Source organism: Drosophila arizonae, chromosome 2, assembly GCF_054131065.1.
Source record: "Drosophila arizonae isolate 15081-1271.41 chromosome 2, UAZ_ARI_1.0, whole genome shotgun sequence".
In the NCBI taxonomy this organism is placed as follows: domain Eukaryota; kingdom Metazoa; phylum Arthropoda; class Insecta; order Diptera; family Drosophilidae; genus Drosophila; species Drosophila arizonae.
In genome coordinates, this window is record NC_142922.1 from 17,637,402 (window position 1) to 17,662,575 (window position 25,174).

At 40.8% G+C, this 25,174-nt stretch overlaps 1 protein-coding gene across 3 annotated transcripts in view; it reads left to right on the plus strand.

The window, feature by feature from the left end:
- The window catches only part of dpr11 (defective proboscis extension response 11), a 69,902-nt gene that overhangs the window by 22,903 nt on the left and 21,825 nt on the right, over nucleotides 1-25,174 (plus strand). For 2 of the 3 annotated variants that reach the window (XM_089461978.1, XM_089461974.1), the window contains 2 exons: nucleotides 9,408-9,944; nucleotides 10,012-10,343. In XM_089461978.1, the coding sequence (XP_089318104.1) occupies nucleotides 10,157-10,343 (187 nt within the window). In that variant the 5' untranslated portion in view covers nucleotides 9,408-9,944; nucleotides 10,012-10,156. Of the gene's footprint in view, nucleotides 1-9,407; nucleotides 9,949-10,011; nucleotides 10,344-25,174 lie in introns of all 3 variants that reach the window. The other variant, XM_089461975.1, reaches the window with a different exon arrangement.

Below are 25,174 nucleotides of genomic sequence, written 5' to 3' on the forward strand. Positions count from 1 at the left end.
TAATCCCTGCGTGCGGGTTGAGACTGTGGCGACCACAATAAAGGACTTTGCTGATGAGGAGTTTCTCTTCGAGATGGACGTGCCCCAGTCGAGCTTGAGTCGAGCGCTTGAAGAGGAGAAGGGCGTGCCGATGTACAAGGCATATTCCATGGACATGAAGAATATCATGCGGCGTCTATTCCACAGCGCAGTTGACAGCAGCGGGCGCATCCTCAGAGTGGACGATCAGCTCATCCTCGACGTGGCCGACAAGCTACGGCGTATCGTTCTCGTGCCAAAGAATGCCAATAAGGAGAGTGGCCTTATCTTTCGCATGGTGCCGGCCATCGCCTTGGATCGCTATCAGGGCGCCGTCGTGGCCTTTGGCCTGGGCCAGTTGGTGATCCGCAAAAAGGACGATCGCAAGAAACGGATGCTCTTCAAGGGCTATGCGCGAGATATTCACACGCAGCAGATTTTAATCAAGTCGGTGTCGCAGTCCCTACTAACTCCCATCGTTATACACAACTAGAGACTAGAAAACAAATGAAATTTGTGCATGAATTCAACTACTATAAGATACAAGATCTAAGTACTAAAAACTTAACAGTCTAACAATTAAATCTCTCTAAGCTCAGCCTTGTCTTAATATTGTTAACTTTGATTTTCGCACTAACATCTTAACGCTAACGACTAAAAATACTTATACTCAGCTCATGCTGTGATTCGTTGGCCCTTGCAGTGAGTCGGATTTGATTTTTACACTAACGACATTTCCTCAAACAAAGGCAGAATTGATATGCATGCATATAGGCTATAAATTACCGGAGCGTACACTTTCGTGCATAATTAGCCTGCTGGAGAGGACATTATACTTGGTGCCGATAGCAGGGCCAAACAGGAAGTGGGCGTGCTCAGCACATAAAAGACATAAATAAACACCCAGCGAAGATGGTTGCAAATTTATTAGCAAACAAAAGATTTATTAATTCAAACGCTTTGCAGCATCAGCAGATACGAAAGTCGTTGGACTTCAATGTATTTCAACATGATATTTCGGCATTATTGTTGCAATTGTTGTTGCCACTATTGTTGTCGTTGTTGTTGTTGTTGTGTAAAGCATACAAATATAGCTTAAGTTGCATGCAGTCAAACAAACACTAAAGTTATATCCGGATACACATTTGCGTGTATGTGGGTGTGTGTGTGTGTCTGTGTGTGTTTGCACTGTTTAAAATTCGCTTGAATTTTGTGCAAATTTGCATATGTGCGCATTTTCTGCATTTTCTATATAGAATTTCAGTTCCGGCTCGTTTAGATAGCGCTGCATCCTGCATCTATCTCCCTCCCACTGTGCAATGCAATTATGCAGCATTTAAGAACGCAACAACATGAATGGCCTGCTCAGAGCCGAAAAACCAAACCAAACCGAAATAGTTCAGCAATTGGCCTCGACTTCATGCCCGCTCAAGTTACAGTGGAAACATGCAGCCACGTCCCGGCCCACAGCTAAACACCTTCATCCAGTGGGACTTGTCAGGGGCCAGTTGCCTGTGGGGGGAAACTTAATTACATGTGAGCCTTTGGGTGCGCTGGGTGTGGTGTGCGTTTCGCAGCAAATGAGCGTTCGGCTGACTTGGCCAACGCTGCGCATACGCAACCTGTCTCAAAGCACTTGCCATAAATTAAATTTTTATTAAGTTTATAAGCCAATATTTTACTGTGCAAGTTTTTGGCAAATAAATAAATGCCGCAGCTCAGCTACACATACGTGACATGTACACGCATACACAGGTATATATGTGCATATACAAAATATATACAAACTACAGACTAAAAGTTCTAGGCCTTTGGAAATGATTAAGTGCATGCAATTTATTAAGAGATCAAAGTTTATAGCATTTAGCTACCTGGCCATGTTGTGATTTATCAGCAAAAATCTACTGGGGTGGTTGTGGAGTGACTGGGTGGCTGGGTGGTGCTGCTGCACTGGGAGATACGCTGTAAGCCAAGGAAAAATGTTTACGACTATTTATAAACAATACAAATGCCCTGACATCAAATTATGATTAAAATTTATTTAAGCAATATTTTATTTACATTTTTAATACCATTGAATATCCTGCAATGAAAATATATATTATTATTATTATTTCGTAGAGAACTATATTACTGCAAACTGAACCAACATTTTATTTAATTTTTATGCCATTAGAGATTTAGTTGCTTTAAAGCTATTTTAAGCTTGACTAAGCTTGCTGCTTAATTTTGCAAAAGCAGCAGCCAAATACAGCAACAACAACAACAACTAAAGCTGCAAAGTGTGTCCATTTACTGAAGCTGATCCCAAAGAAGAAAGCAAAAAAAATATATATAAACCTGAGATTTTTATAGTCGACTTTATTTTTGTTTTATTTGTTGCTGTTGTTGTCGTCGGTCGTTAGCTGCAGAGAGTTGAGCATCAGTTGCGGCAGCTGCTCTTCGAGTCGTTGGGGCCATATTTTCTTTTATAGACTTTACGTTTTGTATCCCAGTTGTACAGGCCGAGCCAGTTCGCACGGCACGCCCACAGCCCACAGCCCACACAATCCACTCGCTTGACCTCTTCAGACATATTTTCGCTTAGAAGACAAAAGAAGAAAAAATTGACTTTTATGTGCGACTATTGGTACAGAGGTGGGTGTGTGTGTGTGTGTGTGTGTGAGTGAATGTTTCTGTTGTGTGTGTGTGCGTTGGTTGCGAAAGTTTTTGGAGAACGTGCTCACCGTTCAGCTATCTGTGGCTCGGCTTTGGTCAGCTCTTATGGATTATGAAAGATATATACACAGTTATTCCTTTGCCTCTCATAAAGAGCATGACTTATATTTCTCAGCATAGCTTGTGTGGGCGTGGCAACAGCCCCAGAGCTGCTCTACTATGCCATTTCCTGATTGCTTGACGCATATTAGCTATGCGCAAACCAGTCCAAAAATACCACGAAGAGCCAAATTGAGCTGCAAAAGAAGGAATTGAGCACATTATAAAAGAGAAAGCTGATTGACTTTAAAGTGTCTTCCATTCAAATAAATTTTGATGAATTCAATACTCCAAATGGTTTCTCTCGACCGAGCTGAGCTGTGGGAGCAGTAAAACCCACACTTCAGTTGCAATTTCTTGCTCCAGATGAAAATATATTAAAACTGAAAACACTCGTAAATATTTGCAAGTTGTTTTTGTAAGCAACACAATGAAAGTAAGACAGATATATACATACATATATATTTATATAAATACGTATACATAAATGGAGCGAAGCCTTTATAAGCAACACAACAAATTCTCGACATGATGACAGACTGACAAGCAGACAGACAAACAGACGGACAACAGCATGGCAGGCGAGTGTGTGTGTGTGCGTGTGTGTGTGTGGTCGACTCCTTTGCCAGAACTCAATGTCTCGACTTCAAATGTGGACAGTTGCACGTGCCAGCGGAATGGACATAGACATAGACATAGACATAGACACAGACACAGACATGGGCCATGTCAGAGAATAAAGTTTGTGCAAAATGTTTGTATGCCATATAGCGTACAACCAGTATGGGCCAGCCCTCACCCTTCCCCACTGCCTACATATGCTTGCGTATGTAGATGTGCCTATATAGTTGACCAAGATACGCATCTCGCAACAGCAGCAGCCGCCAGTGGAGATGTAGTTTGGCAGCCTATGGGGTTTGGGGCATAAAAACATTAATTCAGTCGAAGGTCGAACAACTACTACATCCACACACACACACACACACACACACACACGCTCAGCATGTAGCTCGTTATAAGCCAGTGCAGGGTTAAGACTTGTCAGAGAGAGAGAGAGAGAGGGAGATAGACGGGGGGATGGTTAGATGGGGCTTTGGGTCGTCAACGCTCTCTCACTCCAATAACATAAAAATTTGTTGTTGTAAATCTGCTCAGCACTTTGTGCGTGAGAGTAGCACAGTTTAATAGCAAAGCACACACACACGCACACACACACACCCTTAAATACGGCGGCATACACGTAATCTGTTGTGTAATGTCTTTAGTTGTGTCAACTGTGCTACATGTTGTGCCCCAGCAAGAGCAACAGCAACAGCAACAACAACAATGATGGCAAATCAAGCGTTAGGGCGCGCGGAGCGCAGGCATTGTCCGATGTGCGCTGTCTGCAGAGGCAAAAACAGATTCAGAGTGAGTGCGAAAACTGGCAGCATGCAGAGTGCTCCGCGCTCTTTCTCAGCCAAGCTGAAGTTTTGAAACAACATTTAGATAAATTTCCCCCGAGAGTTGCCCAACGCGTTGCGTCGCAACAGAGAAGAAAAAAGTACATTGCTAAAAGAATCATGTAGTTGTTACAACAACAACAAAAACAACAACAACAGTAACAACAATTGACTATTGCAGCTGAAAATGTAAAGTGAAACTATCTGAAAGCGAACGCAATATAATGTTTCCAAAATGGCTAACAAACTTTAACTGAAGCAGAATTCATTCACTGAATTTGAATTGCAACTTTTAGTTTTCCTGAACATTTTAATCAATATAACTACACTTTTATTAAAACAAGTCGGAGCAACAATTCATAATTCAAACTTTGTTTTGCATCAGGCCTGAACAGGACTTTAATGAATGTAATTAACTTTGCTGAAGAGTGAAAGGCTTCAGCATAATGAAGCACTACTAAATACAGGGCATGGCAAATAGTTCTTGATTGCACATTATATTAAATACATATAAATACTGGCATGTGCGTAATTAATTAAGAACTTATTTGATATGAAATAGTCGTTAAGGTTTCCACTCAAATGTCTTATAGACATAGACAATGAAATGAATAATAAACAAGTAAGAAAACTCTAGTCGAGAGTGCTCGACTAGATACTACCCTGAACCCAACAAATAAAAATGCTCATTTAGTATGGCTGAAATTTCAATTTCGATGTATTTAAAAATATAAATAAAATACCAAACTCATTTAATAAAATATAAAAATATTTTGAAATAATTAAAAAAAAATTAACATCAGTTGCATCGACCGGGATTCGAACCGCGACTCCTCGGTCGAGCGTCATGCTGCTAACACACTAGGCCACCTCACTCCTGCTAGTGGCGCTGGCAAAACTCAAATAGATTCACTGCTGCAGCGCCATCTACCAAAACTAAATGAAACTAACTGCTGATGTGATTCTAAGAATCTGCTAGAATAACCAAACTATTAAAAACGCACATAAAGTATAGTTAAAATTTCAATTTCGGTGTATTTAAAAATATAAATTAAATAGAAAACGTATTTATAAAAATATAAAAATATTTTGAAACAATTTAAAAAAAAAAACATCAGTGTTGCACCGATCGGGATTCGAACCGCGACTTCTTGATCGAGCGTCATGCACCTAACACACTAGGCCACCCCACTCCTGCTGGTGGCGCTGGCAAAACTCAAATAGATTCACTGCTGCAGCGCCATCTACCAAAACTAAACGAAACTAACAGCTGATGTGATGTATTTGTTGTAGCTGCTGCACGTGCGTTTGTTAATTGGCCAAATATTTGATTATTATACCCTGAACCCATTTTCAATGGGAAATCAGGGTATAATGGTTTTGTTGAAATGTATGTAACAGGGAGAAGGAGGCGTGGCAGACCCCACAAAGTATATATATTCTTGATCAGGGTGACGAGCTGAGTTGATTTGGCCCTGTCCGTCTGTCTGTCCGTCTGTCCGTCTGTCCGTCTGTCCGTCTGTCCGTATGTATGAACGCGTCGATTTCAGAAGATATAAGAGCTAGAGACTTCAAATTTTTTTTAAAATGTCCGTAATTACAGCGCGCATATCAAGTTTATCATTAAAATTCGATAACTCATCCCGATCTTTTTTTATCGATAAAAAACCTTATCGAAAACCAGTTATAAAATTATATCTTCTACACCTTTATTGCTAGAGTCTCCAAATTTTTAATGTATGCTTACATGAAATTTATACAATTTCGGTTTTTGTTAAAATTTACCCCCCACCCTTAAAATCACCCCCTCACCCTCACTTTTGTAAAAAGCGTATTTCAAATACTAGAGACTTGTGCTTTGGCAATTACATGCATATTCATGTTATAATCATAGTTTAAAAGTTTCATGAAGATCGTACGTCCACAAAAAAAGTTATTAAACAATTAAGTTCTCATAGTAAGCGCACACTGCAGCCCATGCGTGTTTATGCGTGGGTGCTTGTGTGTGTATGTGTTTGTGTATGTGTGTGTATGTGTTTGTGTATGTGTGTGTGTATGTGTATGTGTGTGTGTATGCGTTTGTGTATGTATGCGTGTGTGTGTGTGTATGTGTGTCTGTATGCGTGTGTGTGTATGTATGCCTGTGTGTGCGTACGTGCCTGTGTGTGTGTGTGTGTGTGCGTGTTTCTTGTGTAAGCTGAAAGACGCGAAAAATTATTGAAATATCTATTGCTCCAAGGGTTCAGGGGATCTCGTAGTCGAGCAGTCTCGACTAGAGCTTTCTTACTTGTTTTTTATTAATTTTTGACTGAACGGAATTTAATGAAACTTTCAGCATATGATCTACATATTATATTGAATATTTGAGAAATTTGAAAAAAGAAAAATCATTCACAATTAGCTATAGAGGCACCTGATTTGAACTTGAATGTTTTTACTCGATAAAAACATAACGGGATGATTTATCGAATTTTAAAAGCAAACTCGACGTCCGCGCTGTATATACGGTCATTTTAAAAAAAATTCAAGTCTCTAGCTCTTATATCTTCGGAAATCGACGCGTTCAAACATACGGACAGACGGACAGACGGACAGACGGACAGACGGACAGACGGACAGACAGACAGACGGACAGGGCTAAATCGACTCAGCTCGTCGCCCTGATCAAGAATATATATACTTTGTGGGGTCTGCCACGCCTCCTTCTGCCTGTTACATACATTTCAACAAAACCATTATACCCTGATTTCCCATTTTCAATGGGTTCAGGGTATAAAAATAAATAATAATAATAAAATAAAGGGCTAAAATTAGTTACAACTATTTTTTTTTTTTATATAATTTTATTATTTTTATATAATTTTTATTCTATTTTTAATTTATTTTTATTTTATTTTATTTTTACTTTTACATATATAATATGTAATATATAATATAATGTAAAATATAAAAATAAAATAAATTAAAAATACAATATAATATATAAAAAATAAAAATAAAATTAAATTAAAATAAAGTATAATATTATTTAAAAAAAATTAAAATAAAATAAAATTAAAATTAAAATAGAATAAACATTATATAAATATATCTCATTCTCTCGTTCTCGTTGTCATTTGTAAACCGCTTAAATTCCAATCGAAAATTTGACACTCGCTTTACCCATTATTGCTTAATTATGCTGAAACCAAGTTGAAGTCAGGGCAAGTCCGGGCATGTTGGAGCTCGCATGTTGTCTGCTTTAATTGCACATGCCACATTACCTCAGCTACTCCTTTTCATCGGCAGCCGCTCCCCAATAGTTGAAGGTCGTAAAATGGCTGAAAATGTTTGACTTTGTTCACTTGGAATAAGTAAGAGCTGCTCAATTTAGTTGCTCGACTGTGTACTTGGTGGTTTCGCCATTAAGCAATTATGGGTGGGGGCTGGCGCAGTGGAGTGGGTCATGCGGTTGCCATTTCGTTGCTTGTTGTGATGGCCTTTTCTACCAGAAAACACTACACAACCGAATTGAGTAACATTTGTGGCTGTTGCGAAAACTTTAGCACAAATTTCATCGAGCTAAATGTCAAGTCATTAATATTCAGGCCATAAAAGCTCTACCACATCCACACAGACACCAGCACAGACTCACCCACACACACACACACACACATGCACACGTATTTATACACTTATTCCAGGAATTCAAAAACTCTGTTTCAACAACGACAGCTCAATGTGGCCTCGACTGGCAAATAATATTTAATTAGAGAATTGTTTAGACAAACTTTTTAATTACGTTCATCGTTGTGTGTGCGTGTGTGTGTGAGTTATTAAGCGACCCGCATAAATCTTCAGATGTGTCGGGGGCTTCAAATTTTCGTGAAAAATGCACGCTCCACTGGTCGCTCGACTCTCGTGCAACGCCCCCTTGTCTGCGCCGCCCACCGAACGGGATGCAGGCTGCCAGCAGCGAGGATCTGCCACGCCACGCACCGCCTCTTTTGGCTCTGCCGCCCTTTTGGCTCTCTGGGCTGGCTGACAGCCGGGACGAGCTGTGACCGTCAGCTGCATAAATTTCAAGCGACAGCAACATTAAAGTCAACATTTTGCCAGTGGCCTACATTTGCGAGGGGTCTGCAAGTGGCGGAGTGGGGGGTCCCTCGCCAGGGAACTGGGCGCTGATACTGGAAAATGTGGATGGTACAGCTCCTGCTGCTGCGAATGTCCTTTTAGCATGACTGCCTCCGCCTTTCGCTTTCGCTGACATGTTGCTGCACACACAGACACTACTTATGGCATGTGTGTGTGTGTGTGTGTGTTTTTATGTAGATGAGTTGGCAGTAACGTGCGCAAAATTATGAAGATGAATTTCTGTGTGGCACTTTTTTCTTAGTCACATTTTTTTTTTTTCCCGTTGCAAATAAAAAAATAAAATAAAAGTGTAAGCCTCTGAGTAGCTCAAAGAGCATAATTTCCACTGCAGTCAAAGAGACGGACGTTGCCTGAGCCATTGGACGACTTTAAGCTGCTCTTAGCGGAATATGAAACTCCGAAGAAAAGAAAAATAATAAATAAATTCCACTTTGACAACGCGCAACTGAATCAAGTAATCAGATTCGAAACTTTTCAGAGCCTAATTATATCGTTAATTAACGTGAAAAATATCGAGATTCATATGAACAGGTAGCTTGAGAACAAAATGCATATGAAACACTTTAAAATTAAATTGAATAATGAATAATTTGATTTACATTTATAATATTAATTTCAGGGCAGCTGTGCTAATTTGCTGTGAGGTGCTGCCTTTAAACTGTTTCAGGGTTAATTAGATAAGGGGCAATACAAATGGAGTGATGCATTTTAGTGATATGTGTTGCGGCGCTCAATACAAATTGCATTAGCTGCGGCATGTGGCAGGGCCAATTGGGTTCACTAAGTCCGCAAATGGCGCAACTTGAGATAATTAATTGAGCGCAAAACTAAACACGAGAGCAGCAAAAGCAATTATCTACAATAATACTCAGACACACATACACACACACACACAGACATGAGATTGTGCTGACCACACCCACACAGACAGACGCCCATCAATAGAGCTAAGTAGAGTAAATCACTTGGCATTTAGCAGTCCAAAAATAAATCGATTCTCGACTACTATTAACGCTACATTAAAAACCCTGATTGCCCTTTGTTTCATTTCAGATAAATGCGCCAGCACACAAACAGACAGGCACGAGTCCAAGGGATACGAAATTGGCTCCCAGACCTGACAGATGTTGTTTTCCCAACAAGAATAACAACTCGGCCGAGCAGCTCAAGTGGAACCCAGCCGCACATGGCATTGGGCCAAGGCTTATTTACAAAGCAGCAAATGGAGTGTGTATGAAAATAGCAGAGACTAGAATAACAACAGCAACAGCAATAGATCAAAACTGATAAACTAAAACAATAAACAAATAAATAATCGTATGCAAAAATTATCAGCAGAAGCCTAGAAGAGACAGAGCTCCATAAAATTGGCCATAAAATCAAAGCGACAACGACTGAGCCGTCCCATAAAAAAGCGTCGATTCTTCGGCTCCAGTAAACAATTTATATTGCATATGTACATATACATATATAAAACGAATAAGTTTTATTTGGCGAATTCCGTCAACGTGTGCACAAACCAGGTCCTTGCACATTGCGTATACGCCACGTGTTGCCAGCGTCAGCAGAAAATACAAACCGACAGTCAAAGTGAGTGAGTGAGAGAGAGAGAGAGAGAGCGAGAAAGAAAATACAGTTTGACTTTATTTTTGGCTAGGTGCTAAATGCGTTTACATATCTCTGGCGCGGCAGTTGCCGCCTCCGTTACCAGTGCAGCGAAATAGAAGTGAAAGTGCGAAGATTCGCATTATTTCTGCGTAGGCAAACATTAATCTCTGGCTAGGCGAGGCGAGGGGCGCAGTATGCTGCGCTTGTGGAAAAATCGATCCAAAATGCGAATAGACGCCGCTAGCATGAGCAGCAGCAACACCACTAGTACCACTACCACCACCACCACCACCAGGACCACTTTCACCAACAGCAGACAGCCACATCGCACCAAGCAGCTGGCACAGTTACTCATTGGCAGCATCCTCTGCATGACAATTGGTAAGTTTGATTTAACTGTGAAAAGTATTTTAGCCATAAAGCGAAATTATAATTTAAAGGCATTTCAATGATTATTGCCCCGATTGCAAATACAATTTCAATCACTTTATTTGCGCTTACATAATTAGTGAATGCCGCTCCTCGAGCTAATTAACAAAGTGCCCAAAATGCTTGCGGGCTAATTAATCAAATTAAAAGCTTTTATTGCACTCGGATAACCCAAAAGTTTTCCTGACCTTAGCTCATACACTTATGATTAAGTGTATTGCCGAAACTTGGCCAGTTGATGAAAAGCAAATAAGTAATTGCTTAATTTATTTAAGATTTCCCTTCATTGTCTCTAGATGCCCGACATGAAAAAGGCAATGCCAGTCGATGGAGTGGATCTAGTCTAGCAATAGTTGGGCTGACAGGCCTGAGACAATGCTTATTATAAAGCAGAAGAGAAGTACAGTTAGACAGGTAGAAATTCGCCACCTATATAAACTCAACTGACGGCTTAAAGCTGATATTTAATTATTATATATATATTTTTTTTAAATATATTACAATGGAATAATGGAGCACTTTAGCTGCAGCTCAACTGCAGAAATGTGCGAGCATGCACGCTCATGCACGCTCATGTCCACACATGTATGTCCCTGCGCATATATACTTAACATTTGAAATGATCGAGTGCCTGGCTATTTTTTTCGAGCTCAGTCCTCAGGGGCTGGCACACATTTACAATTGCTGGCAGCGCAGTTCAATTGCAGCGCAGAGTTGAAAATATTAAATTAAATGAGCACAAAGTGGATTGAATGCGTAAAGTCGCCAATTAGATACCCTTTCATCTCTCTTATTAAAATGCATAAACTATGTAAGAGAAATAAAATGCGCGGAATTCGCATTCAGATTTTCTATGCCGGTTACAACAGGATGAATTTCATTTAACTAACTCATATATGGGGTATTCAGGCTCTAATCCAATATCGCATGCAGGCTGCCAAATTGGTTTAACTCTTTGGCCAGAGCAAGTGTTGCCGCAGCTGGTTGCATAAATTGCGGCTGTTTTTTTTTTTTTTTTTTTTTTTTTTTTTTTTTCTTTTATGGTTTGACACGCATTCGTCCTGTAGGCTAACACGGCTTTTTTTATTTATTTTTTTTTTTCTTGCATTTGCCACGTGCTCGCATGCAAATAGTCACATTCAATCGTACGTGCACTTCATGTTGAAACAGTTAACTCACTTAGCCAAGAGGCTGCCGATTCCCCGCCTCCCGCCTCCCACACTGCCGGCGGCTTAATCACGCCTCCATTCAGCCTAAAATTGCTTTAACTTTGCCCTTTAATTGGCTTTACTTAGAGCTTTTCGCTGGAAAAGTGTTGACTGAAAATCTGGATTGCACAAAACAAAAAAACAGCAAAAAGAGGAAATTTATGCTTGCCCCATTGCTGTTATAAGAAGCTATTAGCGTACTTTTCCCTGTCGCCGCAGACCTAAAAAAAAAAAAAAAACAGCAGAAGTGAAAGCAGAAAAAAGGCAAAACATGAGAACATAATTCATGAGCTCCGGCAAAATGTTGAATTGTAAATGATCAAGCGAGAGACAGAGGACGGCTGGAAAAAAAATGGGGAAGCAAAAGGCAACGCAAATGAGCAGACAAATATGACAGAGTGAGGGAGACAGGAAGAGAGTGAGAGAGAGTGAGAGAGAGAGAGGCGGAACAGAGCAAAGAAGCTTGGAGCCAAGTGATGGGCGGCCATAAAGAATTCTGTTGGATTTGTGTGTCATAACGGGGCTGGCTGTGCGAGTTGGGGCAAAAACTTTACAGTTCAGCCCCCTCCATGCAGCCCCAATAACTAATAACTAGTACCTCAACTTATATCGTGCTTATAAAATATCTTTATTGATTTTTCGCTCTATGCTTTGCTGAGAGTTTTACAGCGAGTTCCCAGCCCCGCAGCCTCATTGACTTTTGCCTTGGCTTGGTCTGGCTTGGCACTGGGCGTAAGATTGATTTATTTGCCATTGCGTTTCACAGAGGAGGGGGCAGGGGGTCTCAATTTTTTTTTAAAACATTATTCATAGCTTTTTCCATGCGGTTGCGGCTTTGCTGTAATTTATTTCTGAAGCAGCTCCAAATAAATTGACCGAAATTTGTTAGCATTTAAAAATGATTTGCATGCCAGCCAGGCCGCCCCCTGCGAATGACCCTGCCACCCACAAGCCCAGCCGATTGGCTCCCCGTTCGACTGCACCATTGGCCATTGAGTCTTGGTTGGGTCAAAAGGAAAACTAAGACTTTCGGCCACACTTAAGCAGTGTAATGTGCGTGAGCAGCTACGTTACGTATACGCCATGCAGTCCGTCTATAAATTATGGCTATAAAAATAAAATCAACAGCGGCTTGCTTTGGTTCTTGGGCAGCTTTACATTGTTTTCATTTCGCTTTCCATTGCTTTATTTATTTTGTTGGACGCATTTTACTTATGAGCTTTATTTTATTTTTGTCTTTATTTTTATTTTTATTTATTTGTTTTCTTTTTTTTTTTCGCTTGGTTGTGGGAAAACTTTTCACTTTCCTTTTTAGCTAGGGACATTATTTCTGTGCTTTCATTTCCGTCCGTTTTTGGTTTTATTGCAGTTTTCAGCTGTCGCAGTGGCTGTCTCTCGAATCCTTGCGCCCTGCTCCGGCTGCTGTTCCACTTTCCGATGCCATTCGCGCATTTTGCCTGTTCGTTTTTTTTTTTTTCCCCGCCGAAATAAATATAAAAAATTCGCTTCCAGTTCCGTCTGCCATTTTCACGAATTTTCCTTCTGCAGCATAGAAAGAATTTTGTGACGCTGCCTTTTGCTACTTTGGCTTTTGTCGGCGCACTTTATCCATTCGCATTCGCGCGCAATTTTCCCACGGCTCTCTCGCTCAAAAAAAAAAAAAAAAAAAAAAAAAAAAAAAAAAAAAGGAAAAGAGCAGAAAACAAAAACAAAACAATGAAATGAAATATTATAGCTGTCAACCCGCTACGCCGCTACCTCCGCCCGCTGCTGCTGCCTCCTGCTTTGTCAGTGTAAATGTGTTTTTGCCATCAATTTTTATTGCAAGCAGAGTGTATCAATAAATTTTACAGCAATGTGCGGATTTAAAAGCAAAACTGCATTGGCTTTCCGCTCCTCTACTCCCCTTCTCACTCTCTCTCTCTCCTCTCTCCACTCAGCACTCCCCAATCCCACCCGCACACACACAAGCTCTCTAGCCCGACCTCCTGTCAGCACCTTATGTGGCCATTGCGTTGCTTTATGACATTCGAAGTTGGGCATAAAATGCTCTCTCGAATTGCGGCTAAATTTGCCTTCAATGATGCCGACTCGGGCTGTGATTGTCATTTGGGTCTTTAAGAGGTTTACCGTATGCACCAATTAGTCGTAATTGGCCAATAAAAATGTATCTATCAACGATGAAAGGCGGCTTAGGCATTCCATGCAACATATATATTTATTCGAGTGAATTTTTATACAAAGCCTGTCAATAGGCGAAAAGGTTTAATAATTGGCTTCAGAAATTCCAGCAAAATATTTTACTGTTGATATTGTAAAGCGGTTTTCCAAAATAGTTTGACTGGAATTCCATCGTAATTAAAGCGTTTTATAGTGCCTAGACCAGCATATTCACCCACATAGATGTATATTGATTTTTCTTCAAAATTTGCCAGTCGCATTTAATATGTGTTGTCAGTGTTGGAAAAGGTCATAAAATAGCCATCATGTCTCAGCTTATCTGCTGAATTTATAGCACATGGGCAAAACAAAGCGATCATAAACAAAATCAATATGCTTTATATCAAAATTAATGGAGCTGCAATTTCACAAGTAGCACACACACACCCACACACACTGACACATATATGAACAGCAGCTGGGAAAAGTGTTGACAGCTGCTTTTATTCACCTGTCAGACACAGAAGCCGCTAAACTGTTGATAAGAGGAGGACTGAAGACAGAGCCGGCAGCTGGGCGTCAGAGCGTTCGGACCAGCTCCGGCAGCTATGCATCCGGGTATCCCCCATTTGACGGGAATCTGGGAAAATGTTGGGTGTTGCGGCTGTCGTGGCAATCAACAGGGGACCAGACACAAGCGCTGTGACAGCCCAGCCAATAAAATTCCCTCACAATCATTTATCAATAACTTTCAGAGCTGAGCGATAGAATTTACCCAGCGCCCAGTCCCCCCTGGCGAGCCCCAGGGCCGGCCAGCTAAAGTTCGAGCTGGACACAGCATTACATGATAACGTGCAAAAAGAATGGAAATATGAAACAATCATGTATAAGTGCTGCAGAAAATATTCCAAGTGCTTGCTCCGAGGACGGAAAACAAAAGGAAAAACATTAACATGAAGCCACAGCTCAACGATGTCCGGACATCGCTGGACTCTGTCAGGCTCTGTGTAAATGTCACAAAGTTCGAGCGATTATAAATGACGTCGGATGTCGCTTGACAGTGAAATATATATTTTTTGAAAAGCAGCAGCTGATAAAACGAATTGACACGAAATGCGACTGAGCTAGATAGAGCCAAGCCATGAAGTTGCTAACATGAAGTTTATATAACTTATATAGCATACGATTCTCTATCTCATTGCAATATTCACTTTATTTAAACATTTAATACAAAGTATGAAATTTTGCTTTTTTTTTTTGTATCCCTGTAGAATCATGTGCTTTCCAAATATAGCGGCTCTACAAATTGAAAAACTGGCCAAAATGAAAATTCTGTGGCGGACAGAAAAAAATAAAAGTCTGTCAAGATTTTAATTAATTTTTATCTGCGCTGCTGCTATCTGGCTTTTGCCTTCTGACGGCTTTTTAGCATAAAGTGAAGTGAAAATGTAATTCAATTTTGGCGAGCGACGCTCCAGAGGTGGGCCCAGGGGAAGGTGGGCGGGCTGAGCGCCAGTGATGGAGCAGAGCAGTGCTGGGCAGGAGGAGGAGGAGGAGGAGGAGGAGGAGCAAGTGCCCGCTGCAGCTGACAGTTCAATTCGGTACAAGTGTCCCTGAGAGTTATTTGCCGTCGCCTTACTTTTGTTTACAGCGAAGATCTCCATAGTGTGGAGCGCCTTTTGCAAGGCAAATGAGCGGCAAGGGTGCCACGCCCAGCCAGCTGGCAGCTCAGGGCAGGCCAAGCCCAGAGCCGAAAGCTCTCCAACAATATCTGATAAGCTGCATCATGCATTTGCATACTTCCGGCAATTTGTTTTTGTGCGAACCAAACGAATCGAGACAAATGCAATAAGCGCACAGAAAAAAAATAAACAAGAAAGAAAAAAAAACATGCAAAAAACTAACATAAAAGCAAGAAGCATACGACGCATAAAGATAAAACCGAACGAGTGGATGCACTGCTTCCTGCTCCTGCTTCTGCTCCTGCTCCGCAGAGAACTGAAAGCCGGAGCACAGCCCGCATTGTGTATTCAAATTACGCTGCCGCATTGTTCCTGTTCCTTCCGTTTCAGTCAGCTCGCATCGTCATTGCCGAGTCCCCCAATTACCCGATCCCTCAATACCCGATACTCTATCCCCTATCCCCGATCCCTCGACCCTAATCCCCGATACCCTAGCCCCCATGCCCGACAGTCGGCATCAGCGCGTTGTTTATTTACGTTGTTTGCCATTCGCTGGGCTCCTCGCCCGTCTCCACTCTCTATTCTCTGCCGTCTTCAGCCCTCACATAGTTTTCAAAAATATTGTTAGCCATAAATTCGGCGACACGCACCGAGAAAGAAAGAGAAAGCATATTAGACAGAGAGAGCGCTGCATTTGTACTCGCAAATTCTGGCGCTAGTTTAGAAAGTTGTGCATCCCGCGCGGGCTGAATATCAACTCTGGACCCAGCCAAGTGTCCCCCTCTCCCCCCGCCCCCTCTGCAGAGACGAGCTACAGTTATAGTTAGTGTTATAGTAACAGTTACAGTTACATGTGTACTCTCTATCTGCGTGTGCATATATTGTGTCAGCCATAAATCTATGTTATCGAACGAAGGGATCCGCAGTGGCTGCAGCTCGTGCAGCCAGTTGCATCTGTTGCCATAAACCACTGTAATGAACTGCATTATATTCCAAGTATGTGGGAAAGAAGTATCCGAGAAACTGTCGAGGCTAAGAACTAAATAAGTATTATATCTACTCAAAACAGAAGCCTTTAAATAGGCATATAAAAATAATTTATAATATTATTTATATATATTTTACTCGAAGCCATATGCATAGATTTATTGCAGCTTTCATATTTATTATATATAAATATAAATATTCATAATCAAATATACTAAGATGTATTGCAAAATTGTATTGATATTATGTAGACGTATTGCTATATATCCCAACGGCTGGTTAAAACTCCCCTTTAAGCATTGAATGTGCGCTGTATATATGCATGCGTTTAGTCCTTGATATTATTCAAGTGACATTTCGAAATCTCCAAAGATTGACCTATATATGCAAATATTTGTGCGAAAAGTTCACTGTGTCAGCTGTGCGATTGGCAGTGGGCGTTGGTAAATAATGCAAATCATTGGATTGTTTTCCTTTACAATACAATTTTTTGCTGGTGTTGACTCGCTGGGAAAACCAACCAGATCCAGATCTGAGAGCGCAAAAAAAAATATATATTACAAATTGAAATGGCAAATGCTCGAATAGAAATACGCTGAAATGGAAACCTCTAATAAAACGAAAAAAGACATTTCCATTACTGCGATTAAATCGTTGGCTAGCCAAAAAGACAGAGAGACGCTGAATAGAATCACGCGGCCGGCTAGTGGATGGGAGAGGGGTGGGGATATAGAGGCGTTTGGCTACATGCAGGATTTCGCTCTGTTGTCCTTCCACATCAACGCGGCTGAGTGCGAGTCGGCGATAGGATATGCTATTGCTATTACTTCAATTGTTATTGTTTATATTCATTGGATGCTGCTGATGCTGCTGCCATAAAATACATACATTCATGGTTTTGATGTATATTTTTATGGCGCATAATATTAGCCCAACATAATTATCAATCTTTACGGCCTGGCGAAATGGCTAACATTAAATGAATCATGGCCCAGCGCATAGATACCAGGCCAGCGGAAGACGAGCGCGAGCCCGCCAGCCCCACGCTGCGTATGCGCGATGTGCTGGTGCACAATTGCCCCTCGGCCGGAATACCGGAATGGCGCATAAAGGCAAAAGGATTCGCCATTACACACGAGCACTCGCTGATAAAATTAGCAATTCCATGCCATTCGGTCGCCCATATTAGCGGCAAATATATTCATGCCGTCTGCCGGCGCACGGGCCGTATGAGTGCTGCGAAAGCGCGACGCTGCAGCGCTGTGTGAAATGCGGGCTGAACGTTTGCGGTTTGGCTCCGTCCCACCCCGAGCCGACTCGGGTCGACTCGACAGAATTCGCCTAGCCTAGCCTCGCCTCGTCGAGGTTCTGTCAATGTTCATGCGGTTGTTACCATGGGCCCCGCCACGCCCCGCTCGGTCCGTGTCTGGCTCGAGCGTTAGGGAATGCGGCCTGGACGCGTGTCGAAGCATCTCAGTCGGAAAATGGGTGACAATTCATGACAGTGCAATGCGCGTAATTTGCATACAGAGTCGAGCCATTGGGCCATTCGCTGACTCGTGGTGCTCGTCCCCGGATCCCAGTGTGTGCGCTTTTTCTCGCCTCTCTGTCAAATTCTCCAGTGAATTTTGTCCGCAGCTTTGGCACACACATACACACACACACACACATACTGCCACATTATGCAAAAATTCATTTTCAGTGCATTTTTGGTGCAGGCTAAAGAGAAAGAAAAAAAAAAGTAGTTTGAAATTTTAAATGCAAATGACACTCTGAAACAGGAGGCGGGATGCAGGAGGCGTGGTGCAAACGTTGACAAAGTCAAACACACACAAATTGCGGTCGGAGCTGTCTGGATTAAAAACAAAATTAGTTTTCTTTTAATAAGCCAATGCAGCCCGGTAAAATCAGTTAGTTCGAACCCCAACGAGAGCATATCCATAAAAAAAAGTGAAATGAGATACGTTAGCAAATTCATCGATCGAATCTGACAGCATATTTAAAAGGCTTCCGAGCAGAGTTTCGAATTTTAGCAAATTTTTCATAAAATGCTGACTAACTCATGGGAATTTGGCTTCTAAATCCAGCATGAGATAAAAGCTAAATGCTGGATTTATTTTGCCAGAATGAAAATTGAAAAGCAGAGCTCCAAATTGGATTTTTGGCTTAAATAAATTGCATCACCAAATAATGTCAAATATCAATAAGAAATTATTACAGGAAAAGCATAAATCAAAACATGCAATAAAACTAAGGATTTTTTTTTTTTTTATTTTAGAAATCATTTGAAAATATTTATATTTCTTATATAGCTTATAAATTTATGTATTTATTCAGATGACGAAATTATGTACAACAAAGTCATTTAAAAAATTTTTTCATTAATAAAATAAAAAAAATAAATAAATAAAATAAAATATAGAATAGTTTTGCTCCAGCTTTGAGGATAAATCAGCTCATTACAAATTTTCCAAACGATAGCAAAAATGGAATAAAATTTATAAAAATAAATTCAAATTGCTGACACATCCTGAATTGAATAGCGAACTTAAAGCTGGGCATTTCCAGAGCGAGCTGTGTGGGTCGCATGGAATGCATGCCGCAAATACCAGAGGCGCTCGAAGATCCTGCCTGGCTGCAGGCCAGGATAATGGAACTTCCATATACAAATAAACACGAGCTGTGTACGGGCGGCATTTGCTTCCTTTATTTGGTTTATACGACGGCAAACAATGTGAAATACTTGCGGTCTGAATGTGAGACGCAACACGCCAGCCAGCGCGCTTTCAATGGGAGCGGGCGATGGCAATGCGAGTCTCCTGCCAGTGCTGTGGGTTGCTGTGGGGTGCGAAAGGAGTCGCTAGGTAAATGTAGTGGGAGCCCGCGGCGAATAATACCAACCCAAGGCTGCAGGAAACACTCTCCAAGGCAGCCAGCCAAGCAGGCAAGCCAGCTAGCCAGCCAGCCAGGCAGTCCAATGCTCCATTTTCTAAGGATCCTGGTGAAATAAAATGGGGAAAAAAACTAAAACGAAACGAAAGAACTTTAGCAGCTGCAACAACAAAAACAAGTGCAACTGCTGCAGTCGATTCATGAGTGCAGGAAATGCTTTATGACTCGGTCGACGTTTCCTCTGGCCCATAAACAGCGAGCAGGCAAATTGAAATCTTACTGCTGTTCTCTTCCCTTCCCATCGCTCCGCTCGCCACCCCTAACCACACAAAGCTGGCCAAAATTCGTAGCTGACTTCCTTCTGCGCCAGCCGCATGCCTCACTGTCGACCCCCCGCCGCGGCGCGCCGTAGCGTTGGCAACTTATTTCTGCATGCGCTAAAGGCGCAGCCAAAATGGCGTCGACTTTGACTGAATGCAGCAGCCAAAGGCTCTAACTGCTCATAATTTATGCTAACGGCAATTTAAACTTTGCCTGTTATTTATTAAAGCCAAGCAAAAGACTCTCCAGCTCCCCGCCTCCACGCGTATCTTATAGTTTGGCTAGTGTAAGCCGCGCTTTTTATTGAATGCAGCTGGTAAGTGTTACAGTGGGTGTGCTGCCCCAATTTGGGCATAGAAATGGGTATTAAAAGAAAACTATTTAATTGGAATTATGGTACGGACAAAGATCATCAGATGTAAAGACCAATGTCATATCGGCCACAAAAATTCTGTAATATTTGAACAAAGACATTTGTTTTTAATGTTTAGGGAGGGGCTTAGCTTCTTAAATATTATTATTATATATTTTTAAAGAATATACAACTGTAATCTATATTTGATGATGCACTAAAGCCAGGACAATGTGCGTATATATTCATTTGGAATATAATAATATTTATTAATTATCATGAAATGATCATTGTAGTAATATTTCATTGCTGAAAATTAATTAAATATAAAATAGAGCTTATAATAAAAAAAAAGTCAGTTGGGAGACCTTTCATGTAAAATATATTGAATTAAAAAAAAAAATAATAATAATAAATAAATAAAATAAAATAAATAAATAAAATATAAGTAACATTTTTAAATTATCATAACTTGCCATTAATGCCAGATGTATATGTAATTATGAAGCAGAAATAAAATATCAATAGTATTTATCAATATCGGATCATTTTGTGATAATTAATAATTGAGAGATATTAAAAATAAATAAAATACTATTAAAATATTTTTAAAATCTCTAAACAACATTTTGTTGGTATATTTTAATATAACTAATAAACAAATATTATTAAGATTTTTATTATATTATTTTTATTTTAATATTCTTGTTCTTATAAGCTAGATATGATTTTTGTTTAATTATTTATTTATTTTTTTTTTTTTTTCAACATGCATTTTTGGTTAGGTACACATCCTATAATTGGTTCAACTAACTTTCTTTTTTTCGCCAGCCGATCTGCCAATTGAATAAATAGTGAAGTTGTAGATTTTTGGGCCTATTTGATTGGCCCAATGCCACTGTTTGTTATTGGCACCCGGACGGAGCAGCATTTCGGCTGCTGTCTGTTGCCTGCTGCCTACTGCCAAAAACTGACCCAAATTTACGGGCAGCCCGAGGGGTGGGGCCAGTGTCTGGGGTGTGACTGCCTGGTTATTCTTGTTCTTGTTCTTGTTGTTCTTGTTTGTTTGTCCATCCACCCCTGCCGCAGCTCCTGCCCCTGCTCCTGCTGCTGTCCGTCTCTGGTCTGTTCCCCGCAGCCAGAGTGTCGTCGCAGAGTGCCATCAAATTGTTGCCGCTGTAGGGCGTCACCAAACTGAGTTGGAGCCAAGTGGTGTGTGTATGTGTGTGTGTGATGCTGTTTGTGTGTCTTTCTGTTGTTTGTGTGCATGTGTGTGTGTGTGTTTTATGTGTGCTTTAGTTTGGTTTGAGGCAACTCTGGCACGTAGCGCTCCACAATTTGAGTGAGTCACCGCCAGCTCCAGCCAGAGCTTCGGCAAGCAGTGTTGCCTCTGGACGAGTTAAGTGTTTTATATTTTCGTTTAGCAGCTGAAAGTTGCATCCTTTACTAAGACCTGACGCTCAGCTGCACTAACTGCTGCCGGCTGCGTTGTTTTTATGCAAAAGTTAAAAGGCAGTTTTGCTGCCACACACCCAAACACACAACATTGCCGGGCTTTCAGTTTGCCATTGCTGCATTTAAAGCGTTTTCAACTTTCAGATTTCTGGAGTTTTATTGGAAAATTGGACAGATTGAGGTAAAGTGATATTAATGTCTGACCCTGCCCACAGCCCAGCTGAGCTGCTGCTGCCAATGTAGCAAGGAGCCTGTCCTGATTAGGAATTGCTCGCAGCACTCGATGAACGTTGTAATGTTGGTCAATTTTTAAACAGCTTTAAAAGCCAACATGTCTGAGGCACTCGTGCATATTCGAATATGCCCTTACTTACTCGAGCAGTGGCTTTATAATTGACGCCGCAGCCGATGTTAAAAGACACACAGTTTTTGCAAGTATGTCGCAGCTCGTTGGCAATCCTCAGCTCAGTCTCTGTGTCGCTGCTCGCTGCACACGTCTCGCAATTATTGCAGAGTTATTCGCAGCATACTGCATGCTGGGCATGTCTGTCTGTGGAAAGTGTGCACTGCGCATAATTGACATATAAAAAACAATTTTATTATATTACACTCTCTTCTCTCCTTTAGTTTTTTTTTTTTTTTTTTTTTTTTTTTTTTTTTTTTTGTTCATGGCGCAAAACGTGTTTAGAACGCGTTACAGTTTCGCACATCGAGTTCACTTGGCGGGCGGCTCCATCATTAGATGGCATAAAAAATATAAACCTTTCGCAAATGAAATTTCAGCTGCTATCAACAAATTGCGCTACTTTGCAGGTTAACTGCAGCGGAACAGACAACGCGCCCGTGACGTGGTGAAACGAGAGACCAACAGTCAACAACCAACAGTGAACAGCAGCAGCAAGCAGCAAGCAACAAGCAACAACAACAACAACTTCACCTGACGTGCATGACTTGCAACAAAGCGAGCTACGACCCCCCCTGTGTGTCTGTGTGTGTGTGTGTCTGCATATAGTTGATTGCCGACTGTTGTGCTGTTAGCTGAGCAGCGGAAGCAGAGGGGGTGGGTGGGGGAGTGGGGGAGTGCTGTTAAAAGCTGTGAGTTTACGACGTGTTGGAATTTTTATGCGTTTTAAAGTATTTGCCAAGCATCCGACGATGTTGTCGCTGCTCCTGACTCCTAGCACTCGATCGGGTGGAGGAGGAGCCAGCGCAGTGCCCGTAAAACTGTATTAAGCGTAGAAAACTAAGTTATGCAACGTAGCGCTGAGTTACGGCCAACGCCACAACTACGTGGGACTATCGCCTATCTACAAGCCCATAAAGAGGCAAAATGTGCAAAACTGTGAACAGCTCGGGGATGCTCTGTAGCTGCAGACAGAGCTGTCAACAACACATAATTATTTATGGCTATTTTCAAATACACTTTTAGTGTTTCATGACATTTACAGGTCGTAAGATTCGCTTGGCTGAATCAAGTACTCTGAATGTTTCTTCTCCATCAAACGATATACATATAGATATAGCGTCAATCTCGTAAGAACCTCAAAATATGCAGTATTTTTCAGGCTGCATGGCTTGCTACTCGTCTGATTGGTCCAGGGTATATGAAAGGCGATAGCTGGAGGAAAATCGCGAAGGATCTGCAAGAGGTTCCATGAGCATTATGAGGAGCGTGTGCTAGGGCTGGGGCTGGTGCTGTTTGGGGAGTTTCGACTATACGACGCCGCCTGAATGACACGTTGCGGAAGTTGTGGCTTAGTTAAAATGTGTGTGAAAAGGCATCAGGCGACAGTTTATGTCCGTTTGTGTGTATGTGCCTGAGCTTAGCTTCAAAATACGCCAACTTGTTTGCTCAAAAGGCATAAAACAGTAGAAGAAGTATGAATGTGTGTATAAAAGCGGCGACGCCTCCACTGCGAGTGGCATGTGAATGGTGGTGCGTGCTTTTATGTCACCATTACCGCATCATAAAATCCTTTTTGTGTTCGGCTAATGATGGATGAATATAGCCACAGGTGGAGATTTGCACGTTGCCGAGAGACAGACAGAGAGAGAGAGAGAGAGAGAGAGAGAAAGAGAGAGAGAGAGAGAGAACGAAAGCATCGGAGAGCAGAAAGCAGAGAGAGATAGAAATAAGGGCAGTGGGAGCAAAGGAGATAGCTGTTATTATGTGTCTGTGTCTGCGGCACTGACGTCACTGCCCATTATAGAATTACACAACACTCGCTCACTGTGGCAACAAAACCCCCAGTTCAATAACAAATTCCACCATTTATTATCATCATGTGCATTATACGACATTTTACAGCTTGTTAATTTCCACCGAATATTACACAAAACTTTTGTTCACACAAATTGAAAACTAATGTTCCAATATGTTTTTATGACAAAGCCGCGAAATTAGCATTTCGTTGCATTCATTATGCAGCAGCCAAGAGGCAGCCAACTGCGGACAGCGGACAGCAGACAGTGGACAGCGGACAGCCGACAAGGACATAAAGAACCATTGTAACAACTTTTGCAGGACTTTCGCATAAATTTTAGTTAGCTAATTACGGCTGGAATCTGAGCAGGTTCATGAGCGGCATATAGTCAATGAAATGTGTAAATACTCGCCTAATAACAATAATTAATAATTTAAAATTATTATACTTCATATTATTATTGTAAATAATATATATAAATATTTTTTTTTTTTTTTAATTTATTTATTTTTATATTTTGCTGTCATATTATCACCTTTTAGCTACAATATAATTTTTACGAATTTGAAACTTACTTAATAAAATTAAAATCATTTTGAAATATAACTATAAATAAATTAAAAAAAAAATAAAATAAATAAATAAATATCTGTCATAAAAATATATTAGCATTCGAATTCAGTCTATTTGATTTGTTATGAATGTGTGCAACAGACAGAAGAAGGTGTTTTCTATCCATGATGGATATTTAGTGTGATATTTATTTTATACACATTAAATAATATTTATTTTTTAGTTTATTGTAATATGATTTAAAGTCATATTAATTTGGCTATAAATCATTATATTGTCAGATAGCTGTCAGTCGTATACGGGCGGAAAAATGCTCGACAATATAATTCCACATTGCATTGTTATGTATTACATATTGCCACATAAAAAATATGACAAATTATCGAAGTGCAAAAACTTTCAGTGTATTAGAGTTTAATCCGTATTAACATAGAAAACCGCTTTCCACGGCAACAAAAAGAGAAACCGCTGTGAAAAAACGAAACCCAGCGTCAAATGCGCATTTTCCATGTGGGTGTGGGGAGAGGGGAGGTAAACGTTATGCACTTGTGGTCGAGAATGACAAATTTTGGGTGGAAATTGATAAGCACATAAATTACAGTTTAATTAATAACTAAATGGAATAAATGGAATAATAAATAAACTTAACCAGAGCCCGTCAAATGCAAAATACGTGTGCGAATCGAAATTCCAGCTCCAAAGGCGAGCGAGAGTGGCGGGGCTGGGCGGAGCGGAGCGCAGCGCATGATTGTCAACCGCAAACTATTAGGGTCTATTAAGCGTGATCTAATGGCTGTCGGAGATTTTAATGCTTATTTGCTTTCGCCATCTATTTTTTATTTATCATTTATTTAGCTGGCGACACAGCGCGCTATGCATAGTGTGCATATCTCTGTGGCCGTGCACAAATATTTATTTATTCATTTATGCATAAAATTTGTCAGAGCGC